This window comes from Trachurus japonicus, chromosome 18, assembly GCF_045865225.1.
Source record: "Trachurus japonicus isolate A0001 chromosome 18, Traja_1.0".
In the NCBI taxonomy this organism is placed as follows: domain Eukaryota; kingdom Metazoa; phylum Chordata; class Actinopteri; order Carangiformes; family Carangidae; genus Trachurus; species Trachurus japonicus.
In genome coordinates, this window is record NC_140924.1 from 15,624,772 (window position 1) to 15,635,598 (window position 10,827).

Below are 10,827 nucleotides of genomic sequence, written 5' to 3' on the forward strand. Positions count from 1 at the left end.
TAACGGCGCATTTTATTGTCAGTAACGGTAATGGCGTTATAACACAGAAACAAAAACTTAGTAACACTGTTTATATACTGTAACGCCATTATCAACATCACTGGTGACCAACCATATTCAGAATACCCACCTCACCCCAGTGTTTGTGTGTTTTAAGCTCTCTACTTTGAGGTTGTTTTTTTTAAAGTGTGATATTTCTCTCCCTGCAGGCTCACATCCGGCTCAACGGCTACCCGTTCCTGGAGCCGAAGGAGGAGTTTGAGCACAGCAGCCTGGCCGTGGACGTGATGAGGCCCCGGAGGTCGGATCCTGCGCTGGCTGTCCTCACACAGGAGGGCATGACTGTAGGGGAGGTGGAGGTACGCGCACACACACACACACACACACACACACACACACACACATCGTAGATCTTAACAGTCCTAACAACGCAGCGCAGGAGGAGAGTACATGTGTTTGCAATAAAGTGAAACATGTGCGGATTTAAATGCGGATAAATACACCTGCAGAAAAATGAGGGGCGCCACAGGCCACGTTGTAAACTAAAAGTGTTCGTATATAAACTCTCGGAGTGAATCCAGAGGGCGCAGCTTTGTCACTGGAACTTTATACAGATTGTTCTCAACATTTATTACAGTAACTGCAACTGACAAAACAAAATAAAACACATCGAAAGACTCTCAGGCTCCTTCGGTTGGGTTTATTGTAGTTGTTGTATTGTATCTAGACTTGTCACGATACCAGAATTTCAATAGTCGATACCAATACCAGTGAATTTCCATGACTGGATTCTTGATAATCGTTCGATACCATGATTAAATTTTTGTATTTGAGCTCCACTGAGCTTCAATAAGATCTCAAACTGCACAGAATTTAAATTGCAGGCAGCAACATGATATAAGAACAGAGTTAAAATGGTAAATATGGCTCAACACAAACAGAAACTGCTTTTACAGATGCGAAAATGATCCAAGTTTCATTTTTCAGCTTGGTACCAAAGCAGCGGTTCTCATGACAATCCTAATTGTACTGTATATGTATTGTTGTATAAATTGTGTGTGTTTGTGTCCAGGCGCTGGTGGAGACCACACACTACAGCGGCTTCCCCGTGGTCGTCTCCCAGGAGTCCCAGAGGCTCGTCGGCTTCGTGCTGAGAAGAGACCTGCTCATATCAATAGGTCAGAACTCCTCCTTACATGGAGACATAGAGCCCGTCCACACAGATACAAGTTTCAGTGGATCCGCATACGTTTTTTAATTGTTTCTGCGTTTTGTCCAAACGGAAACAACGTTTTGGGGGGCGAAAAAACGTTACGTTATCTCATAGCGTGGTGAATGTGCAGGTCATAACTTGTCCACCAGAGCGTTTTGGAGTTGTTGGATTGTGTATTTGATGAGTTTGATGAGGGAAACCCAAGAAATCCCATTAGCCTCCGTAGCGTAGCTCTGAGCAGCTCACGGCTCTGCTCCACCATTCTAAAAATAGCTTGCACCGACAATTAAAGGTAACAAACCTACTGCTATGACTATAGGGATTATGACAATGGGCCAACTTGCCAAAATGTTGAACTATCCCTTTAAATCATCATCGATCGTCATATTTGCACTGACATGACTCCCAGTCAACATTTAATCAACTTTATGCAGTGTATTTCTCGACATTGTGACGCAATTAATTGTTATTTCATGACATTATCACGTAATTAACGGCCTGTAAATTAAAGGGTTACCAAAGATCGTTTGTAATGTCATTTAATCGCTAACGTGTCTCCCGCCCTCTTCTCTCAGACAACGCCCGCAAACGCCAAGAGGGCGTGGTCAGCGCCTCCCAGGTGGTCTTCACCGAGCACACTCCGGCCCAGGCCGCCGACGCCCCGCCCCCTCTGCGCCTCAGAGGGATCATGGACCTGAGCCCGTTCACGGTCACCGACCACACGCCCATGGACATCACCGTGGATATCTTCAGGAAACTGGGGCTACGCCAGTGTCTGGTCACGCACAACGGGTGAGATCAACGTCTCTAAAACCTTCTTCTTTATTTACTTACTTACTTACTACCCTATGAGAACCTCCGTGTGGTCGACGACATAAATCTGACCGCGCTCTCTCACTCCCGCGAACGTTTTAAAGTGAGACGTCTGCAGGAAACGGAGTGACAGGTGAATGCGTGGGAGAGCCGCTGGTCATGCATTAAAGGAAAAGCAAAAGGGAGGCGGAGGAGTTGAGGAGGAAGACATGGACGGTTAATGGAGGGAGGGAGAGTGTGAGAAGTCTCCTGAGGACATTTTTTTTCTTTTTTTGTCTTTAGAGACGTGCTATCCGTCTAACATCGCTGGGTTCATCCGTCTGTTTACGTAACGGGGCTTTGGGGGATTTCACAGATCGGTCTCAGTGATGGAAGACGTCCTGTCGTCCTGGTGGAGACGTTACAGCAGAGTTTGCATTGATGTTCAGCAGCTAAGGAGTGATTATCTAGTTTTATATACACTATATTTGAATTTCTGAAGAATAAATGGATAAAAAATTTTAATTATTTAGCAAAAAAGAGCTCAGAGAGGTGCTGTTGACTCTGCTGAAGCTGCTGCAGCTCCGTCGCAATAAAAACAGGGAATAAACTCTTGAAAATATTTACCAAAACTTTCTTTTTTCCCCCTTCTTTTTGTTTGAAATTGTCTCCGTCCGCGAGGAAACCACCTCCTGGCTCCACCAAGGCCAAACAACTTCGCACTCGCTCCAGCTGTCTGTCAGACTTTATCCTTGTCTCCGCAAGGACAAACGGACATCGCCGACGTGGAGAATTAGACTCAGACAGAGCAGAACAAAAGATAAACCCACTGAGAGTTATCCTAATCAGGGTTTCATTCATTTTTTTCCCCCTGCTGTGTGTTACACAAACACACACACACACACACACACACACTTGCACACACACATGGGGCGTCGGTTGTTTAGATGGAGGCTCTGACATGTTGAAACACGCAGCTTTTAGGGATTTGGAAGTGGAATTATGTATATTATCATTGGTGTACAGAAACAGTGTAAGTTCACACCGCTGTCAAACACAAGCTCACACACACACAACTTGTGGTTTCTCTTTGCTACTTTCTCTCTCTCATATACACACACAGTATAAATACATATACATATAGTATATGTATAGTGTATATATATAAAACATTCATTTTTCAGCAGGAAGTCTGTTGTTCTAACAAGTTATTTCAGATCCGTCTAATCCAAGTCGACTAAAAATAAAAATAAAAACCTGAAATATTAGACGTTTTACTCCCAGGCGGCCTCAGGCTTAAGACCAGTGTTTCCACGGTAACAATCACTGAAACCTGTGAGATCGGCGAAATGAAAGAACACCTTTCAATATGAGTTGGCACGACGAAAATGAGAAATTGATTTTGGAGCCGGTCGAGGTTATGGAGGGAGAACTGAAACGAAACGGCTCCAGATCTTATTTTTCTTTCTTTTTTTTATTGTTTTTACTCCAGACAAACATTTTTTACAGACGTAAACAGAGCTGAGTGTTTTGGAGACAGTTCCTCAGACGGCTCATCCATCGCTTTGTGAAACTGATGAATTCAAACCTCCACCTGCAGTCAGACTATTTGTTATATTGAGTTTTTGACTCAGTGAAAGCAGCTGCTGCTCTGCTGGTTCTGGTCTCACATCTGCACCGAATAAATGAAAAGAGGAAAAAACAGAAATCAAATCAAAGAGGGAGGTACTGTCAACAGGTTGAATCAGAATAGATAGAGAACGGGCTCTATGCACGGCTCCACTACTTCCTTTGGTTCCTGTCTTACATTATTGAACCAACTGATTAATCCAGGTGTGTCTGACCACTGTGACGACTCAGACACACCTGGATTTATCAGTTTGTCCAATGATTAAAGCAGAAGTAAGCGATCCGGTCGTTTAGGCTAACTTCTTGTCAGCCGATGGAGTTAGCAGTTCCCGCCCTCGTCCCTACGTCACCACATTCACGCGCATGCGTTCTCTCTCCTCATTGGATAAAAGTTGTAGGATACAAGGAAAGTTTTCTCCTTGGCTCAGAGCAGAGCAGAGTGACTGACAGACCCGTGTTTCGGACCAAACACTCTATGTAAGTGATTGCTGTCGGAAGATATAACTATTTAAGACTTATATTAACACAAATATTCCGCTTACTTCTGCTTTAAGACGGATCCAGTATCAGTGGCTGATGAATCGTGAGCAACGTGACGCATAATTAGTGTGCCTGTATTATCCAATACAAAAAAAAACAACCCACTTTCATCCCGGATTTACTCGAAAATAGAATTTAGCACAAAGTTTGGGCTCCATCGTCTGATAGATGAGTTATTACACTAATGTTACGACCCACAGTGGGCTCAAATTCAATTTTATTTTCTGAACACCTTTTAGAAAAGAAAATTTACAACACAGTTTCTACACAAACCTGTAAACCAATCAGATCTTCAATCGATCGCTTGTGTGCGTGTGTGTGTGTGTGGAGGCGGTTGTTGGATCTGCGGTAATTCAAACCAAATCTCAGAGTTAAAGTTAAAAGGAAATGACAAAATCAGCCGCTTTCCTCTAAACCCTGACGGACGCTCTCATCCGTGCGTCTCTCCAGCTCTCCATCCACCAGAACAAATGAGCGGTTGGCGTTTTCCTCGCTGCCTTGCCTATGGGCGCTAGTGGCGGCGTGCGCAGCTGCTGAAAGGCAGCACACAGCCACTTCTCGCAACGATTCCCACATATTTGCTTCAGATGGGCAGGCAGCCCCATCTGCCAGTAATAGAGCCAGAGTGGATCCACGTGTGACATGAAAATGGAAAATACTTTTTGAAGAATCACTGTTTTTTATTTTGTTGTTTTCAGAGGGTAAATACGAACAAGGAGCGAGCGAAAGAGGAAGAAGGGATTGAAAGTGTCAGCTCTTCTTGTTAAGGCTGAATGTGTGTCTTTTAAAGCCGGTGAATCAGTCACTGTCTGGGAATGATGATAGTTGACACATAGTAAAAAAAGCCGAGACCTTGAGGCTACGACGTGTGACTGCCGCGCTCGTCTCACAACATGGATACTGTTAATTTCATTGCCCTGACTTGCAACAAAAAGGTATTTTCCCAGACGGTCTGGTTGGTCGGTACTTTGTTTTAGTCATTGTGTTTGTTCTGGGAGCTTGAAAACCCTCTTTGTCTGTTGTTTAAATTGAATTACAGTTTATACAATTACAGTTCATGCTTAAACAGGCGGGTTACAGGAGCCGCAGTCAGAAAACAATGACAGATCGTACAAACATCCTCCCAGTCTTCACAGTTTGTTTGTTGTTCTTCAGTTTCGTATCTTCACCCTCCGACCTTTTTGATGATTCTCCTTCACACTTGTCAAAGTCTCTCTTTTTATTCCAGACTCACATGTCAGATAATGTGAATCATCCACATTCCTCTCTGTCTCACCAACCTTTGGGTATCTTGTTCTGACACTGTCCATCTTCAGGAGAGACTTTAGACGTTTGTCTTTGTTGAGGAAGAGGCCGGTGATGCTCTACATGTTGTTATTGCTCAGAAAAATCCAATGAAACAACTTTGAATTTAGCCCAATTATAACTTCCCCTGTAGCTCTGCCTCTCTGTTTTGCCCATTAACGTCAGGGGAAGTTCTCAATTTGACGATTAATTGCCATACAAATAATTGCGCTTAACGTTATAATTGTCTTTTTCTGCTTGTCAAACCTTAGCAGCATTTCTTTAAAGAGGAACTATGCTACATTTTTACCTTAATTAAACAGCTTCGGAGTAATTGTGATGGTTAAATAAATGAATGGAGCCTCTCTGCCATCGGACCCGATGTCCCTGCTCTCGTCTCTGCGACACAGCGACACAAATGCGGCCTGTAACCTTTAATCTCTTTTTTATGACAGATAAAACTACACAAATATACACGTCGTAATGCGTATATGATATATAACGTTATTCACAGCTCCATGGATTGATTTCTCGCCGGCTTCGTTGAAAAACGAATACACATGGCCACGAGGAGGGTTGGCAAAACAGAGGAAATGCAACCAGACCGTTGTTGATGATTTGTACGACATTCCCAGATTTTTACATATTTCACTTCTAAATGTCAGTAACTAAAGTCCAGCAGCAGAGAATGAGCTGAACCACTGGTCTGGTATCAATGCATGATGATGATGATGATATAATGATATATTAGGGACTGTAGTAGTGGTATCTCATTTTTGTCGGGGTATAAATAAGAAATGGGATGAAGCTCCAGCTCTCTCTGACTTCTCTACTCTGTGTTTCTTAGTCTGAAACTCAGAGGCCGTAAATCTTTTAAATAACAGCTCACAAATACACGCACACTCACTTTTCTTTTATAAATCAGCTGGAAACGAGTTCTTTAAAAACCCCTCACACTGGCAGGAAAGTGAATGGTACATTTAACAGGGGCTGTATTTTTTTTTTTTTGTTTCTGTGGTGGACTGTGATTTTGTTTCTACTGCGCCCTTTAAATTCTTCTTTTACAGCTCCTAACGTCTCGCTGCTGTTGCTGAGTTACGGCCTCTGTGGCCACATGTGATAAAAGGATAATGGCCAACGGTACGACGTCGTGCTGAGGGTTAAGCGTCGGAGGCAGCAGCTCCTTCAGCTCCTTCAGCTCCCATCTTCCTGTGTGGAAATACGAACACTTCCTTTTTCTGTCCCCACATCATCTTCTTCTTCTTTTTCTTCTTCTTATTCATTCTTCTTATTTGTCTTTTTATTCATTATTCTTTTTATTCATTATTCTTCTTCTTTCCAGTGTTTCTGGGGATCTGCCCCAGCGTCCGACCGCGTTGAAGCGTCGGCTGCCAGCGCCGTCACTGTGGTCAAATTAGAATCAAATGTTTTCGCGGGAGTGTTGCGAAATTAACGACTTAAACCAGTTTCCACCTCCCGCGAGCAAACAGATCTGACTTTATTCGAGCTGACATAGTTTTTGCTTTCGAACATGAAGGTATTTAGCGGCGGCTGTTCAGTAAATTGCGTGTTTCTCCTCCTCCTCCTCCTCCTCCTCCTCCTCCTTCTCGCCCTCTTGACTCGTGTGTTTTTATCTCCCTGCGCTCTCCTGCTGCGAGCCGGCTTCCCTGCGGGACTGTAATGTAATGTAATGTAACTGAACGCAGCCAAAGTGTCGGAGCGGAGGCCAGACCTCGGCCCCCATCGTGTGTGTGTGTGTCTGTGTGTGTTTCTGCTTCGTGTCACTCCTTTGACTTTTCCATGACGACGCAAACAAAGTATGATATGAAGTAATGTTCTCCCCCCTCCTCACTTTTATTCTCTCTCTCTCTCTCTCTGTGTGTGTGTGTCGCCAGGAGGCTGCTGGGAATCATCACCAAGAAGGACATACTCAAACACATGGCACAGATCGCCAACAGAGACCCCGACTCCATCCTGTTCAACTGAACGCCCTCGTGCTCCCTCCTTCCCTCCGTCCTTCCTCTTTCCTCCTCCTCATCGTCCCTCCATGGGTGGCAGCAGGACTACACCAGCTCGTACGGTGGGGAAACGTAAACAAACGCACCTTTACCTCCTCAACTTTTTTGATAGAGCGGTTCAGAGGAAGCCAAGTAAGTCCAGCTCCATTTGCACAGGTGGCGAGAGAACTTTTTTTGTTTTTTTAACTAATTTTTTGGAGGCGTTTCTTTGGCTCTCCATGAAAACTCAGCGCTCAGAAACAATGACTCATCCATACTGACACCATCCCTTTTTTCACGTTCGATACACATGAGGAATAAGTCGATGGATTATTTCACGTCCGCTGCTTTTTTTGTGTGTGTGGAGACGGAGAGAAGTTCAAAGACGCAAAAAATCATCTCCTTCCTCCGTCTACGTCTCATCTCTCTGCTACACCTGAGAGAGAGGGAGAGAGGGATGGGGGTGGAGGAGGTGGGAACAGATAATCCTCTGTTATATACGCTGACAAGAGGAAAGGGAGCGAGGGAGGAGGAGGAGGGGGAGGAGGAGAAAACGTCAGTGGGGGAAGATAAAGAGCGGGTTGGGGAGCTCGGTGCCTGCCCTGCGGCCGTCACAGCGAGTCCAGGCAGAGCGCTCTGATGGATGCTCGGACACCTCCGCCTCTCTTTCCCTCCCTCCTCCTTCCCTCTTTCCCTCTGCGAGCTTTTCTCTTACCCCCGGGGGCTGAAGGATACAGGAGTGTGAGAAGAAGACACACACAGACTTACACTCCATAAAGACGTGGTGACAGCCTGGGAAGAGTCCGCTAATGTCTTTCTCTCTCTTCTTTTTTTTTTTTTTTTTTTTTCCATCATGGACGCTCGACATCAGTGTGTTTACGCCACGAGACTCCAGCCTGAGAACTATGCAGTGTTGTCTTGTCATACAGACTGGCAAAAAAAATGACAATCACACACTCATAGACGGTTCACACACACACACACACATTTACGTACATAGACAATGCTGCAAAACAAAAACAAAACAAAAAGAAGGAGAAGGAGAAGAAGAAGAACCGTGTCATGCCTTATGGACGTTTATTCTCCGGGCTGAGCTGTGGAAGGGCTACGAAACACACACAGAGAGAATCATGACACATGAATTAATTTATGTAAATGTAAAATTGTTTGTCCCACTAAATTATTTCACTGACTTACATGTGGCTGTGGCGTCTTTTTGTTTTTCCTGTTTGGAAAACATCTGGTTTCATGAAGTTCTTAATCTCTTATTTCATATTTTAGTTCAGCTGATTGGGTCTTTTTTTGTTTTTTGTTTTCTAATATTCAAAAGGTTAAGTGTAAATGGATCCAAACGGATCCAAACTTCTGCTGAAACGTGGTTAGTTGATCGGCGTTTTTGCTTCTATTGATCAATAATCTAACAAATCAGAACACTTGCTGGATTTAGTTTCTCACATTATCTCTGTTTTCTGTCTTAAAACCTAACTTTTTTATGGATTTTGAACTCCTAAAACGATTTTCTGACGCTCGAGAGACAAAATGTCAAGCAGTTAACCCCGGCGGGAAAAAGACAAAGCACATAATCGATCGTGAAAATTGACGAGCTGCAGGCCTAATTTGATCTCAAACAAACATCTGGAGAGCAAAACTCTTCCACTTCTCACATGTGTTAAAAACATGCAGGATCAAGGAGATAAAACGCCGTAATGATGTGATTCCAAGTTAATCAGAGACAGCTACAAAACGAGGGAGGGGCTCGGCCGTTTGCTCGTGGACACTTTGGCAGCTCCGGCTCACGCTGCCAACCCAGAGAGGGAAAACAGAGGTTTTATCACAATACAGATCAGAATAATATTATTCTGCACTATTTTTAACACGGCGGGTCAGCGTGTCTGGGCCTCATCTGCCACCAGGGGGGCAGTTACTTTTGTTTTTTTCCACTCAGGACTCATAAACTCTCACCTCGTCTCTGAAAAGCTTTATTTTTTCCTACTGGACTTGTTTTCTTTCTTTTCTTTTTTGTTTTGACTCTGTCGCACCTGAGAGCTGGAAAAACATAACATGACCCAACTTATTAATTTGGAGAAGTGATACGTGGTCAGCGAGGGGCGAGGAAAGTGTCGTGGGAACGGGCACCTGTAGAGTGTGTGTGTGTGTGTGTGTGTGTGTGTGTGTGTGGTAACTTGACAGTGTCTCAGCCTCTTTCATAGTGTTGTAGTCAAGACAACATAACCCAAGACCAAACCAATGCGAGACCATAACTGCATTCAGTACCAGTCCTCATAATAATCATGTGGCTTGATATTTACATTATTCTTTAAAAGAAAAGATAATTTTACATCAAATCTAGACCATAATGTAAAGAAAAGTTTTGATTGAACAGAATAACACAGCACAGAACCTGCTGAAGTCTCCTTCCACTGTTTTTCGGATGGTTACACAAGGAGTAGACTTAAGTGAACAATTTTAAATTATTTTAAAGGGATAATTCAACATTTTGGCAAATTGGCTCATTGCCATAATCCCTATAGTCTTCCCTATAGGTTCGTTACCTTTAATTGACGGTGCAAGCTATTTTTAGAACGGCGGAGCAGAGCCGCGAGCTGCTCAGAGCTACGCTACGGAGGAACTTGTCCTCAAGAGCGTTTTGGAGTTGTTGGATTTGATAAGTTTGATGAGGGAAACCAAGAAATCCCATGAGCCTCCGTAGCGTAGCTCTGAGCAGCTCGCGGCTCTGCTCCGCCGTTCTAAAAATTAAAAGGTAACGAACCTTCTTCTATGACTAGAGACATTTGCGGTTAAAAAGAAGATATCACTGCAGCTGTGGTCTTGACTGAGTCGAGTCCAGCTCGACTGAGACATGTGGTCTTGAGACCGGTCTCGAGTGCTACAACATTACTCTTTCAACAAAAACAGTTTTGCGTTTTACCATCTTGTTATTTACTGTTTTTATTCACTCTGACTGCTCAAAGTGTGTTAAAATCCCACTGTACTTAAACTGCACTCAAAGCTCGTGTCCAACTGGTGAAAGTAATGGAGGATTTAGTGGCTTAAAGAGCCCGATGTGTCCCTCCGGAGACCAACGGATGCAAGAGCTGCGAGCCGAGTGTTTTAAAGTTCACACAAGAGGAGCACAATTTTCTTTTTGTGTCCTGCCTTTTTTTTTTTTTTTTGTTTGCAGCATAAACTATTGATTCTGATCAAAGATTTACGAGTCCCTGTCCAGCTGGCGAACCATCACCAGGACTCTCCGGCACTTCAAAGAGGCCCCGATTAATCCGATTTGACCGCGTAAAATCAAATTAAACGTCATCAGCGTCCTCTCTCGGTCGTGTCCTGCTTCACTCTTTTTTTTTGCTTTTGCTTTTTTTA

General features: G+C 43.8%; 1 protein-coding gene across 4 annotated transcripts in view; it reads left to right on the top strand.

The window, feature by feature from the left end:
- clcn5b (Cl-/H+ antiporter 5b) overlaps window positions 1-8,651 on the top strand; it is a 41,403-nt gene extending 32,752 nt beyond the window's left edge. For all 4 annotated transcript variants that reach the window (XM_085759985.1, XM_085759984.1, XM_085759986.1 and 1 more), the window contains 4 exons: window positions 210-359; window positions 1,073-1,178; window positions 1,789-2,005; window positions 7,354-8,651. In XM_085759985.1, coding sequence (XP_085616111.1) covers window positions 210-359; window positions 1,073-1,178; window positions 1,789-2,005; window positions 7,354-7,444 — 564 coding nt within the window. In that variant the 3' untranslated portion in view covers window positions 7,445-8,651. The remainder of the gene's footprint in view (window positions 1-209; window positions 360-1,072; window positions 1,179-1,788; window positions 2,006-7,353) is intronic.
- The last annotated feature ends 2,176 nt before the right edge of the window (window positions 8,652-10,827 follow it).